Consider the following 15,161-nt stretch of genomic DNA (forward strand, 5'->3'; position numbering starts at 1 on the left):
TTCTATAAGGGGATGTCTCCATTTAGGCACCCCTATGGCATGCAATGAAAGCCTATTCTATATCAGCATTTGGGTACCCAGAGTCAGTAATAGAATTCTAGTATAATCCAATATCAGCATACTGTATTTTACATTTAAGTTCAAGTTCAATTTTATTTTGATATACTGCATTTCATGTGGCATCAATGTGGTTTACTTTGTAAATAATCATGACAGTAAGAGATTTAAGGAGGTAGGGAAAATGAAAATAGAGGAGAGATTGAACTATAATGATTGATGGGAAAGAAAAGAAGAGGTAGAAGTATAGATTCTCTGTATAGTTAAGTGAGGTGACATCTTGGGTAATTCCATTAAAGAGATTAGGGAAATTATCCGAATGCATCCCTAAATAGGAAGGTTTTCAGTGCTATCTTAAGTTTGATTAATGAGGTTTCAAGTCTGAATTGTAGAGAAGCGCATTCCAGAGTGTACGTCCTGTTATGGAGAAGATATTTTGGCAAATTCCTTCATATGTAATGTTTTTGAGAAGTTGGAATTATTAGTAGATTTTGATGTCCTGAATGAAGAGTTTGGATGGGTAAGTATGGGGTTAAAGGATGGTCAAGGTAAGGCGGTGATCTCAATTGGCGGGTTTTGAATACAAGTAACAGAATTTTATATAGAAAAATGATAGCAGATAAAGGCCAAATGGCCATTCTAGTCTGCCCATCCGCAGTAACCATTATATTTTTCTCTCTCCGAGTAATCCCACTTGCCTTTTTGAAGTCGGACACAGTCTCTGACTTCACCACTTCTTCCAGGAGACTGTTTCATGCATCTACCACCCTTTCTGTAAAAAAGTATTTCCTTTGATTACTCCGGAGCCTATCACCTCTTAACTTCATCTTATGCCCTTCTCATTCCAGAGCTTCCTTTCAAATGAAAGAGGCTCCACTCATGATCATTTTTGCCACGCAGGTATTTAAAAATCTCTCAAGAACACTAATGTAGTGACACTGCTGGTGAGTGACATTTTTTGAATTTTTGATTTAAAAATCTCTATCATATCTCCCCTCTCCCACCTTTCCTCTAAAGCAGGGGTGTCAAAGTCCCTCCTCGAGGGCCGCAATCCAATCGGGTTTTCAGGATTTCCCCAATAAATATGCATGAGATCTATTTGCATGCACTGCTTTCATTGTATGCTAATAGATCTCATGCATATTCATTGGAGAAATCCTGAAAACCCGATTGGATTGCAGCCCTCGAGGAGGGACTTTGACACCCCTGCTCTAAAGTATACATATTGAGATCTTTAAGTCTGTCTTTATGCTCCTTATGATGAAGACCACGCAACATTTTAGTAACCTTCCTTTGGAACGACTCCATCCTTTTTATATCTTTTTGAAGATGCGGTCTCCAGAATTGTACACAATATTCTGTTCAATATTTTTATTGGTTTTATAACAATAATGCATAAAATACATATACTTTGTAACCTGCACATTATTGATAATCAGTGTCAAATATCGTACACAGCTAAGTAATCTGCATGTGCAAGTAATAGAACAATGTATATCAACATAGAACTATACAACTAAAATATAAAAGAAGGAAAAGAAGTCAGTCATAAATTGAGACCTGGTCTGTATCATCCCCTAAAACCTCTAATTTGAAACAAATATTAATGTATAATACTAAAGAGATTCATATGCAAGCAATTCCATACTAAAGAGATTCACAATATTTGATCATAGTACCCCATACCTTAATATATTTAGCAAAGCTACTACACAATATTCTAAATGAGGTCTCACCAGAGTCTTATACAGGGGCATCAATACCTCCTTTTTCCTACTGGCCATAAGTCTTCCTATGTACCCTAGAATCCTTCTAGCTTTCACTGTCACCTTTTCAACCTGTTTGGCCACCTTAAGATCATCACATACAATCACACCAAGTCTGCTCTTCTGTTATACACAAAAGTTCTTCACTCCCTAAACTGTACCTTTCTTTTGGATTTTTGCAGCCCAAATGCATGACCTTGCATTTCTTAGCATTAAATTTTAGCTGCCAAATTTCAGATCATTCTTTAAGCTTCGCTAGGTCTTTCTTCACGTCATTCACACCATCTGGGGTGTTTACTTTATTGCAGATTTTGGTATCATCCACAAAAAGGCAAATTTTACCGGACAACCCTTCAGCAATATTGTTTATAAAAATGTTAAAAAGAACAGGCCCTTGAGGCACACCACTGGTAACATCCCTTTCTTCAGCGCGATCTCCATTGATCACTACCCTCTGTCGCCTTCCACTCAACCAGTTCTTGACCCGGTCCATCACTTTGGGACCCATTCTGAGGGCACTCAGTTTATTTATTAGACATCTGTGTGGAACATGTCAAAGGCTTTGCTAAATACACCACATCTAGCGTACTCTGTCTATCCGATTCTCTGGTCACCCAGTCAAGGAAATTGATCAGATTTGTCTGACAAGACCTACCTCTAGTGAATCCATATTGCTACTGATCCTGTAATCCACTGGATTCCAGAAACTTTAGCATTCTCTGTTTTAAAAGCATTTCCATTAATTTGCTTACCACAGAAGTCAGACTTACTGACCTGTAATTCCCTACTTCTTCCTTACTTCCACTTTTTTGTAGAGGGACCTCATCCACCCTTTTCCAGTCCTCCGGTACAACTCCCAACTCTAGAGAAGGATTGAAAAAGTCAGTCAGCGGAGCCACCAGAACTTTCCTAAGTTCCTTCAGCACCCTCGGATGAAACTCGCTTTATCTACCTTTAATTTAGCTAGTTCCACACGAACACAACCCTCTGAAAATTGATCAGGGCCTACCACTCCACCATTCCTAGTCACATTTGTCTTCTGCGGTCCCGCTCCCAGATCTTCAGCCATGAACACAGACAGAAATATGTGTTAAGCAATTCAACCTTTTCTTTATCAGCTTCTACATATTCCTCCCCTTCACTTTTGAGTCTCACAATGCCACTTTTGTACTTCTTCCCATCACTGATATATCTAAAAATGTTTTGTATACTAGTCTATGGTTAACTGATAGCCAGTGGGCTGGTTGTAATAAAGGGGCAGACAAACAGAAAGGCAAGGGAGGTGTCTTTTCAACCAGTGACCACGTCTTTATTGAAATCAAGTAGTCCCAACAAAGATCCCAGTTTCGGCGTATGACAACGCCTTCCTCGGGGGATACTTGGTTAGTAGTCACTGAGTTCAAAGTACTCTGAAGTGTACAAACATTTTGGATTGCTCTGAGTGCTGCTGTTTGTACACTCCAGAGTGCTTTAAACTCAGTGACAACTAGCTAAGTGTCCCCTGAGGAAAGTGTTGTCATATGCCGAAACTGATTGGATGGAAAACATTAAGGAAGTAGAAAAACAGTGGTCCAAGTTGAAAGGTGCAATAAAAAGAAAATAAATAAAATTATGTGAAGAAAATAAATAAAAATATGTGAAGAAAATAAATAAAATTAAGAGAAAAAGGAAACCGACATGGTTCTCCAAACTAGTGGCAGAAAAAATAAAGACAAAAGAATTGGCGTTTGTGAAATATAAAAAAGCTCAAGAAGTGGAGTACAGAAAGGAATATAGGATGAAACTGTAAGAAGTCAAGAGAGAGATACGTCTGGTAAAAATGCAAGTGGAAGCGCAAATGGCTATAAATATAAAAAAGGGAGACAAAACTTTTTTCTGGTATATTAGTGAAAAACAAAAAATGGAATTATGAGACTGAAAGAAGGTATGAACCGCTATGTGGAAAGTGATGAGGACAAAGCAAATATGCTAAACAAATACTTCTGTTCGGTATTCACAGAAGAAAAACGTGGAGAAGGATCATGATTGGATATCAAAGTTACACCTGAGAATGGAGTAGATACCGCACCGGTCACAGAAGAAAATGTTCATGAACAACTTAAAAAACTGAAGATGGATAAAGCTATGGGACAGGAAGGGATCCATCCCAGGATATTGAGGGAGCTCCGAGAGGTTCTGGCAGGTCCTCTTAAAGATTTGTTCAATAAATCTTTAGAGATGGGAGAGGTTCCGCGGAACTGGAGAAGAGCGGATGTGGTCCTTCTTCACAAAAGTGGTTGCAGAGATGAAGCGGGAAATTACAGGCCGGTGAGCCTTACTTTAGTTATTGGGAAAGAAATGGAAACATTGCTGAAGGAAAGGATAGTGAAATTCTTAGAATCTAATGAATTACAAGATCCGAGGCAACTTGGATTTACTAAAAGTAAATCGTGCCAAACGAATCTGATTGAATTCTTTGACTGGGTGACCAGAGAATTGGATCAAGGATGTGTGCTAAATGTAATTTATTTAGATTTCAGCAAAGCCTTTGACACAGTTCCTTAAACAAACTCAATGGGCTGAAGTTAGGGCCCAAAATCGTGAACTGGATTAGAAGCTGGTTGAATTCGCTCGAAGGGTGACTAGTGGAGTGCCTCAGGGTTCGGTGCTAGGACCGATTCTATTTAATATGTTTGTGAGCAACATTGCTGAAGGGTAAAAAGTTAAGGTTAGCCTTTTTGCGGATGATACCAAGATTTGTAACAGAGTGGACTCCCCGAAGTGAGTGGAAAACATGAAAAAGGATCTGCAAAAGTTAGAAGAATAGTCTAACGTCTGGCAACTAAAATTCAATGCAAAAAAGTGCAGGGTGTTGCATTGGGGGGTAGAAATCCGATGGAACCGCATGTACTGGGAGGTGAGAGACTGATAAGCACTGACGGAGAGAGGGACCTTGGGGTGGTTATGTCTGAGGATATAAAGGCATCTAAAAAGTGTGATAAGGCAGTGGCTGTAGCCAGAAGGATGCTAGGCTGTATAGAATAGGAATAATCAGCAGAAGTAGGGAGATGTTGATGTCACTGTATAGATCATTGGTGAGACCACACTTGAGTATTGTGTTCAGTTTTGGAGGCCGTATCTGGTGAAGGATATAAAAAGGCTTGAAGTAGTCCAGAGGAAGGTGATGAAAATGGTAATGGGTTTGAACCAAGAGAAGTATGAGAAGAGATTGGAAGACATAAATATGTATACTCTAGAAGGAGAAGAGGGACAGGGGAGATGATATAGACATTTAAATACTTGAAAGGTATTAATATAGAACCAAATCTTTTCCAGAGAAAAGAAAATGGTAAAACTAGAGGGCATAATTTGAGGTTGCAGGGAGGAAGACTCAGGATCAATGTTAGGAAATTCTTTTTCACTGAGAGGGTGGTAGATGCCTGGAATGCCCTCCCAAGGGAAGTGGTGGAAAGGAAAATGGTAATGAAATTCAAAAAAGTGTGGGATAAACAGAGTATCTATAATTAGAAAACAAAGAATGCAAATTAAAGAGCTAAGGCCAGTACTGGACAGACTTGCATGTTCTATGTCCCATATATGGTGATTTGGTATAGGATGGGCTGGGGAGGGCATCAATGGGAACTCCACTAACTTGAAACATGAGAATGTTACTGGCCAGACTTTATTGTAGATATCCTGCAAACAGGGTGGTTGGATAGGCTGGAGTGAGCTTAGATGGCAACTTCAGCATTTGGAACCTAGGAAAATACCAGGTGGACTTTGTAGTCTATGACCCAGAAATATCAAAGAAGAGACAAGTTCATTTAGTCATGTATTTGTAATGGGTATAACTAATGGGAAGACTGGATGGACCATTCAGGATTGTATCTGCCCTCATTTACTATGTTACTATGTTTTAGATCAGGGCTGCCCAATTCTGGTCCTTGAGATCTACTGGCAGGCCAGGTTTTCAGGATATACACAATGAATATGCACAAGAGATTTGCCTGCACTGCCTTCTTGGTATAAAAATCTCTCTCATGTATATTCATTTTGGATATCCTGAAAACCTGGCCTGCCAGTAGATGGACAAGAATTGGGCAGCCCTGTTTTAGATGGACCATTGGTGTGACCCTGTATGGCTATTCTTATGTTCTTAAGATAGAGCCCTGAGGAACTCTGCATGGGAGAGTATATAATTTTGAGCATTGATTATCGAAGTGAACAGTGTAACAATGATCAGATAAATGGAAAAGGAAAGGGAATAGGATTTGTATACCTTTTTGTGGTTACACATTCAAAGCAGGGTTTACATATCTACTGGTACATATTTTCTGCCCTGGGGAATGGAGAATTAAGTGACTTGCCCAGGGTCACAAGTAGGAGATAAACGATTGTAAAACAGTGTCTGTGATACTGATATGGTGTAGGAGGGATAATAGGATAGAATGATCAATGGTGTTGAACGCTTCTGTGAGATCAAGGGAAATGTGACATATAGTAGTGTAGTGGTGGAAAGACCAAGAAGTGATGTTTCTGTGTTATGATGTTCTCGGAAACCTGTCTGATTTGGGTGATGTATATTATATTTCCAGGAATTCTGATAGAAGATTGAACAGCTATTTTTTGTGCAGAATCTGAGATTGGTTATTGAGTGGATAAATGGTGCTAATGATTTTAGGTTGGTTGATGTCTTTTAGTTTGGGGCGGATAGTGACTTCTTTCCAAGTGTAAGAGACTCTACCTTGTGTGAGACTGCTTGATATCATTGTATGGAGATAAGGGCCAAAAATATCAATGTGTCTTTTAATAATAGAAGTGGGAATTGAGTCATGGGACACTGTTGTAGGTTTCATAGAGGATATTAATAAAGAAATTTCTATTAGAGAAGATATATTGAAATTTGATAATGGGCTAGTGAGTAATGTGGTATGGGATGTAGTTCAAGTTGGCTTGGTACACGTAGACATAGAAGGAAACTTAGTGTATATCCTTGTTATTTTGTCCAAAATGTGGTGGCTAGATCTTCTGCTGAGGGGAGAGAAGAAGGACTGGCGCATGATGGTGATGTGGTTAGGGTTTTGTGACAGACTGAGGAATTTTCCCTTTCTATGACTGCTATTATGCCATTGGGTAGCAGAAGGCATCATGCATTTGGGAAAGACTACAGGTCCCAGATTTCAATGGCTCAGTGCTGAGTCAGAATATTTATGCCTAGGCTTGAGTCAGTTGAGGGAGATCCCAAAGTGAGAGATCCCAGAGAAAAAGATCTCAGAAACAGAGATCCTGAGAAGAAGCAGCATAAGTTAAGTCAAACTTTATTTGTAATGTGTGAGGCAAACTTAAAAGAAATAAAAAGCATTTACTCATATGCCAGTGTGTTCTTTTATCTGCTGACCTCTCCAGGAAATCCAGGCCAACCTACCACACCAAGCAGTTTGTTACATATGGAGTTTCTGGCTATTTATTTTTAAGTTTCTGCCACAGAGAAGGTGACCAGGTAACTCCAGGGGGAGTGGGGCCTCAGTACAATAGTTAAGGAGTTTTCTTTTAGAACTGGCAAAGGAGATAAGCTCCACTAGAGAGGGAGACCTGTAAAGTCTAGTTAGCGCTGACAGTCAGTACACTGAAAGAGTTTAAGGACCCAGAAAGAGTGCAAGGAGCTGAGAGCACTGCTTGAGGGAGCCCATCTGCATAATGAGGACCTCAAATGGGAATTAAGAGAGGCTCAGTGTGAAAACCAGAATCTGTAAGAAAGCGTGGAAAAAGCCTAAACCTATGTTCCCTGGGAAGGAAGGAATACAGAACTGCAGAATAGAGATATTGAGGAGATGTACAGGCTGAACGCCACTTTGTTTGATGACTAGGATTATGTGGCCTGCTTGACAGCTAAACTGAAATACTGCTGAAGGAAGAAGGACAATTTAGCCTGGAAGGTACAAGGCTTGCAGGCACAATCGGAGGACAGTGTTCCAATTGAGCAATACAATAAAATGGAGAAACAAATGACTGAAGAGAACCAGGAATTGATGGAACAAGTCAACATGTTGTCAGTCCAGAGAATGGATTATCCAGCCCAGCTAGAGTGTGCCAGATTGATGGAAGTGAACAGGCTACTGACAACAGAGCTGCAGGAACTCCAAGAAAGGAGGACAGTCCTAGAGAGCATTGTACAGACGCTGCATGGCCAGCTGGTTCAAGCTAAGCCCATATGACTCTGATTTACGTTTCCAGGTAAAAGACTTAGAAAGTGTTGAGACTCTATGGTTACCCAATACCAGAAGGAGGTCTCAACAAGGACGCGGCTTAAAAAACATTCAGAAAAGAATGGTGAAGAAGGAACGAGAGTGCCAAGCCCAGGCTCTAGCCCAAACCTGAGCTATGATTCTACAAATGACAGAGCTACAGAGACAGCTAGACCAAGAGTCTGAAGTAAAGAGGGCCATGTGGGAACCTTGCAGATGATTAACTGAGCCCTGAACAAGGCTCAGGTATAGCAAGAGCCAGAGGCTAAGATGGGACAGCAGAAGACGCTACTTCTCGCATTTCTAGAAATGGCTCAGTGGTGTCTCATGAGGGAATTAAGTGAGCGTCAGAGAACAGAAGGCTCATAGAGGATAGAAAGTGGCATACCCCCTGCTAAGAAGGAGTGCCAGTCCAGTTCCCCAGAATTCTGCAGGACTATCACCAGAAATACAGAAACCTTGACCAAGTTGCTGTAGGCTTATGTGGAAGCCACCAGGAAGCAGCTAACTAATGTAACTGTAACATACTCAGAGAAAATTGAGACCCAATGTGCTTTGTGTTGGGTATGCAACCAGACTTGTACAAGAACTGAGCCACCGAGAGGTGCCATCCCAGTATGGCTTACGAAGGGTATCGAATGTGACTGTAGCTCAGGGGTGGTGTGGAGGACTCCCAGTGATGGTTGGGGTCCTAGGGAACTTATGAGAGCCATACCCTCTATCCTTGGGGAAAAGATTCATAGTGATATCAGGTGTTCACTCCATTAGGATTAAGCTCAGGGGGCGGATATGTGACAGATTGAGGGATTTTCCCTCTCTAGGATTGCTATTATGCCATTGGGCAGCAGAGGGCATCGTACATTTGAGAAAGACTACAGGTCCCAGAGGGGCAAGACAGAGGGAGGAGTTTTTCTGCCCAGGCTTGAGTTAGTTGAGGGAGGTCCCAAAGAGAGAGATCCCAGAGAAAAAGGTCCTGAGCAGAGGCAGCATTTGGCAGAAGTAAGTCAAATCTGATTTGTAATGTGTGAGACAAACTTAAAAAGAAATAAAAACCATTTACTCGTAAGCCAGTGTGTTCTTTTATCTGCTGACCTCTCCAGGAAATCCAGGTCAGCCTGCCACATCAAACTGTATGTTACAGTTTGCTAGAACAGAATAGAGTGAAGAGGTACTCTTAGCAGACGATTTTTTTTTTCTTAAATAGTAGTCTCTTTTGGATAGCAGATTTATAATGCTTTGCTTTAGCCTTATAGAGGCTAAGGGCAGTTGTTGTGTTGTTATGGCACCAATGATGTCCAAGGGAGCAGAACTGGTATCTGTGCTATGGTGACGGGACAAAAGCGCACAAGACAATCGAGCGCCGACAATGCAGAGCAGACAATCGCACACAGGACATCAGCGCCCTGGACTTAAACTTAATTTTAAAATGCTCCAAGGGGGGGGGGGAACCCCCCACTTAAATTAATACTGTAACGCTGTCATTGTGGGGGGGGGAACACCTCTTCCCTCTATAATGGAGGGTTCCCCCTCCAACACCCGTGCAAACAGTATTAACTTAACTGCGGGAGTTCCCTCCCCAAATCCCCACTCGGAGCACTTTAAAATTAAGTCTGGCACGCTGATGTCCTGCGCGCGATTGTCTGCTCTCAATTGTCCTGCGTGTTTTCGACTATGAACCCTGTGCCATACATGGTTCAAATTAGAGAATGACATGGGGAAAAAATGTGTCCCCGTCCCTGTCCCATTCCCACAAGCTCGTCACCATCCAATCCAAGCTCGGTCACCGTCACCATCCTGTCTCCGCAAGCTTGGTCCCCGTCCCCCCAAACCATCTGAACCCATCCACACAAGTCTCGAATAGTTTTCTACTGAACTTATTTTCTTAAAGTATAAAAAGAAACAATATTCTGTACAAATCAAAATTCTGGCTGCTGAACTAGAGAAAGAAATATTCAGCTGGCAGGGCTTTGTTTATAAATGTTTATCGAAACAACTAATATACTATTTTATCCTAAAGCAAAATAAGAAAAGAAATATAATTTTTTTTTTCTACCTTTGTTGTCTGGTTTCTGCTTTACTCATCTTCTCATTCAATTCATACCATCCACTGAATGCCTTCTCTCTCCCTTCCATCCCTCCCTCCATCCCCCCCCCCCCCCAATTGGTCTGGCACCCATCTTCTTCCCTCCGCTCCCTCCATAGCCTGGCAACTCTCTCTTCCCCATTTCCCTTTAGCGTCTTCTCCCCTCTCTCTCTTCCCCATTTCCCTTCAGCGTCTTCTCACCACTCTCTCCTCCCCATTTCCCTTCAGCATCTTCTCACCACTCTCTCCCCTCCCCATTTCCCTTCAGCATCTTCTCACCACTCTCTCATTTCCCTTCAGCATCTTCTCCCCTCTCTCTCTTTCCCATTTCTCTTCAGCATCTTCTCTCCTCTCTCTCTTCCTCATTTCTCTCCAGCATCTTATCCCCACTCTCTCTTACCCATTTCCCTTCAGCATTTTCTCCCCTCTCTCTCCTCCCCATTTCCTTCCAGTGTCTTCTCCCCACTCTCTTTTGCCTATTTCGCTTCAGCATCTTCTTCCCACTCTCTCTTGCCCATTTCCCTTCAGCACCTTCAGCACTTCTCTTCCCTATTTCCCTTCAGCGTTTTCTCCATTTCCCTTCAGTGTCTTCTCTCTCTCTCTCTTTCTTACCCATTTCCCTTCAGTGTCTTCTCCCCACTCTCCACTTCTCTTCCCCATTTCTTTTCAGCGTCTTCAGCCCCCTCTCTCTTCCCCATTTCCCTTCAGCGTCTGTTCCTATCCCCCCCTCTCTTTCCACATCCCTTCAGTGCGTGGTTCAGCAGCCCCCCTCACTCCCTCCTGATCGCCAGAGATTCTCCCTCCCTCCCGATCGCTAAAGAAATCTCCAAGTAATCTGAGGGCATAAGAACATAAGAATAGCCTTACTGGGTCAGACTAATGGTCCATCAAGTCCAGTAGCCCGTTCTTATGGTGGCAAATCCAGGTCACAAGTACCTGGCCAAAACCCAAGGAGTAGCAATATTCCATGCTACCGTACAGGGCAAGCTGTGGTTTCCCGCATGTCTTTCTCAAAAACAGACTATGGACTTTTCCTCCAAACCTTTCTTAAAACCAGCTACGTTATTCGCTCTTACCAAATCCTCTGGTAACGTGTTCCAGAGCTTAACTATTCTCTGAGTGAAAAAAAATGTCCTCTTATTGGTTTTAAAAGTATTTCCCTGTAACTACATTGAGTGTCCCCTAGTCTTTGTAATTTTTGACGGAGTGAAAAATCAATCCACTTGTACCCGTTCTAACTCCACTTAGGATTTTGTAGACTTCAATCACATCTCCCCTCAGCCGTCTCTTTTCCAAGCTGAAGAGCCCTAATGTTTTAGTCTTTCTTCATAAGAGAGGAGTTCCATCCCCTCCTTCCCGCCATTCCTTCCCCTCCCTCACCTTACCGTGATGATTTTCTAAGTTTTTTCCAACTTCCAGCTGCCCTAGCCGGCTTTCATCACGAGAAGGCTTTAATCAAGTCGCATGTAGTTGCCGAAACTTCTCCTCCGATGCAACTTCCTGTTTCCGGTTGCGTCAGAGGAGAAATTTTGGCAGCCACACGCAACTTGATTAAAGCCTTCTCATGATGAAAGCTGGCTCGGGCAGCTGGAAGTTGAAAAAAAACACAAAATTGCCACAGTAAGGAGAAGGAGGGAGATGCCCAATCAGTGATCGCTCGTGTTACTGACCCTAACTGTGGAGACAAAGCCATTCACCGCTCCACAGGGCGGTGAATGGCCTTGTTCCCGTACCCACGGTGACGACGACTTTTTCTCCCACCGTTTCAGCGGTTTTACAGCCACCATGTCATTCTCTAGTTCAAATCTAGACCATACATGGTTCAGTCTTACAATCTGAGGAACAGTTGGTAAGGGTTTTTAGTGAGACTTTATCAAGAAGGGAATGGTGTGCTGTTTCCTAATCTTGTTTTTGCTTGGCTAGTGTCAGTTTTGCAAATGAGTCCGAGTTGAGAGCTAGGTGAGTGTTACAGAAGTGTTCGTGAGTTTACTAAGATTTCTGCTAACAGTGCTAGTTATGCATCTTGGGGTGTTATTAGAAGAATGGGAGAGTTGAAATAGGATTAGGGAATGGTTAGTCCAGGGACAGACAGAGATGGCGGGGGTTGTAGGTGAATGTGTGCCAGGATCATATCCAAGGTATGATCACTGGTGTGAGTTGGGCCAGTGAGTAAGGGTGATAGGGATATGTCAGAAAGATAGTCAAGGAAGTCTCAGGTGGTGTTGACAAAGTGAATTTTGAAATCTCCCAGTAGAATAGGGTTGTCCGCTGATATGACATGTTCGTTAATTGCAGATTATAACTGAAGTAGTGCGTATTGGGGGAAGATAGGGGAGAAAAAAATCTATTGGTGGGTGAGCCACAAGACAAAAGGAGAGTGCCTCTAGAAAGGGGATTAAGATGGTGGCATGGAGGTGGAAATGAAGACTGCAATGATGTATAATAGCAATTTCACCTCTCCTCCATTCTTTCTGGGTGATATGCAAGAAGGTACAACCAGAGGGGGCAAGCCTAGTAAAGTTATCCTCGCTCTCCATCAGAAAGCCAGGTTTCGGTGATGCATAGGATATCTCAATGGTGTGTCTTAATAAGATCTCTAATGGTATTGCCAGAGGCACAATTCTCTAACCAGCATCGTCACATGATTGACAATGATCGGCGGCCGCTTTTAATGTGGCCACTGACAACTGAACCGATTAGAGAATCCAGGCCAAAATGCATAAATGTGTGTGCTCCATAGCAGAATTGTCCTTATAATGGTCATTACCATTATAAATGGCCACTACCAAGGCAGAATGTAGACTACCTTTTCTCTGTTCCCACCAGTCTCTTTTTCCCAGACAAATAATTCTGAAAGATATGGGGAAAATATAAGCTTGAGGCTCTAGTAGCCTTTAGCTTTAAAATTATAGAGGTTCCATTCCTACCCATGTGTCTGACTGAAAGCTCTGTAACAAGTTAAGATTTGGACTGTCTTGTCTTCTCTATCACTTTTGCATTATCTCTGCTCTGCAATCAGTTGCTTAAAATAACTATAGTAAAGTACTGTACTTTCTTAAAACTCATTGAATATTATTATAAAATGCAAACCACGTGTATTCTTTTCTACACTGTCTCCTGGACTTTGCTCCTTTATTTCACTAAACAGGAAGAACAAATTCCAGGCTTTCTTCTTTAAATACTCTATCACTCATTATGATTGGGGGAGGAGGGGGACAATTAAAGCACCACCTTCTCGTTTCTAGGATTGCTTGATTTTTTTTTCTTCATTCTGTGTTTGTAAAGTTTCTATAAGGCATCATAGTATGGCTCAAACTTCACTGTTTGGAGCCTTGGTTGAAAGCTCTTTTTGAAATCCATTGATTCAGTATAGCAAATTTTAACACAAAATTTTGAAGTTAAGAAAATGATACCTCCATGTGTCGTTCCAGTTCCTTAAGTAATGTTGGGTATTTATCCAGTCGCATGAAAGGTTTACTGAGGCCTGTAGTCAATACAAAAATCCCTGGGCTGCTGGCACCTTTCATCTCCATAAATTCTCCTAGCTCATCACTGTAATATACAAAGTGAATAGATAAATGGGAGAATCAAGATAACAATTATCACTTTAAAAAATTAAAGACTCTACTACTAGTCTTAGAATTCCAATATTTTTTCCTTTTACTTTGTCTTTAGAATTTTAATGGAAACAAAAGCAGGAATTCAACAGGTTATCCGAGGACAGCAGGCAGATATTCTCACATGTGGGTGACGTCATCCACGGAGCCCAGTATGAATAGTGCAAAGGTGTACTGTCACTTTAAATTTTTTAAATCTGGAGACTGACATACCGCGCATGTGCTGATGCCTTCCCACCCAACATTAACTCGCGGGAGCATCATTTCAGTAAAAAAGCTAAGAAGCCAACTAGGGGAGGTCGGAGGGATGTGAGAATATCTGACTGCTGTCCTCAGATAACACCTGTTATAGGTAAGTAACTGTGCTTTATCCTAGGACAAGCAGGTAGCATATTCCCAAGTGCAGGACTCCCTAGCTTCCAGGATAAGGACTGAAGGGAAGCTGTCATTTAAATAGAGAATAACTTTTGAAGAACTGCTTGGCCGAACCAACTATCCCATCTGGAATGATTCTACAAACAGTAGTGGGATATGAATGAAGGACCATGTAGTTGCTTTACAGATGTTCTCAATGGGAGTAAAATGTAGGTAACATAGTAACATAGTAGATGATGGCAGATAAAGACCCGAATGGTCCATCCAGTCTGCCCAACCTGATTCAATTTAAATTTTTTTATATTTCTTCTTAGCTAGTTCTGGGCAAGAATCCAAAGCTTTACCCTGTACTGTGCTTGGGTTCCAACTGCTGAAATCTCTGTTAAGACTTACTCCAGCCCATCTACACCCTCCCAGCCATTGAAGCCCTACCCAGCCCATCCTCCACCAAACGGCCATATACAGACACAGACCATGCAAGTCTGCCCAGTACTGGTCTTAGTTCAATATTTAATCTTATTTTCTGATTCTAGATCCTTTGTGTTCATCCCACACTTCTTTGAACTCAGTCACAGTTTTACTATCCACTACCTCTCTCGGGAGCGCATTCCAGGCATCCACCACCCTCTCAGTAAAGTAGAATTTCCTAACATTGCCTTTGAATCTACCACCCCTCAACCTCAAATTATGTCCTCTGGTTTTACCATTTTCATTCTCTGAAAAAGATTTTGTTCTACGTTAATACCCCTCAAGTATTTGAACGTCTGAATCATATCTCCCCTGTCTCTCCTTTCCTCTAGGGTATACATATTCAGGGCTTCCAGTCTCTCCTCATACGTCTTCTGGCGCAAGCCTCCTATCATTTTCGTCGCCCTCCTCTGGACCGCCTCAAGTCTTCTTACGTCCTTCGCCAGATACGGTCTCCAAAATTGAACACAATACTCCAAGTGGGGCCTTACCAATGACCTGTACAGGGGCATCAACACCTTCTTCCTTCTACTGACTACGCCTCTCTTTATACAGCCCAGCATCCTTCTGG

The 15,161-nt window shown here is 42.0% G+C and overlaps 1 protein-coding gene across 9 annotated transcripts in view; it reads right to left on the minus strand.

Annotated features, from left to right (window-relative positions):
• ARHGEF7 (Rho guanine nucleotide exchange factor 7) overlaps positions 1-15,161 on the minus strand; it is a 460,949-nt gene that overhangs the window by 248,156 nt on the left and 197,632 nt on the right. For all 9 annotated transcript variants that reach the window (XR_004539809.1, XR_004539810.1, XM_033948005.1 and 6 more), the window contains exon 10: positions 13,544-13,682. Coding sequence is in view for 7 of the 9 variants with exons in the window: in XM_033948005.1 (XP_033803896.1) it covers positions 13,544-13,682 (139 nt within the window). In the remaining 2 variants the exon portion in view is untranslated. The remainder of the gene's footprint in view (positions 1-13,543; positions 13,683-15,161) is intronic.

The sequence above is a fragment of the Geotrypetes seraphini genome, chromosome 6 (assembly GCF_902459505.1).
Source record: "Geotrypetes seraphini chromosome 6, aGeoSer1.1, whole genome shotgun sequence".
NCBI lineage: Eukaryota > Metazoa > Chordata > Amphibia > Gymnophiona > Dermophiidae > Geotrypetes > Geotrypetes seraphini.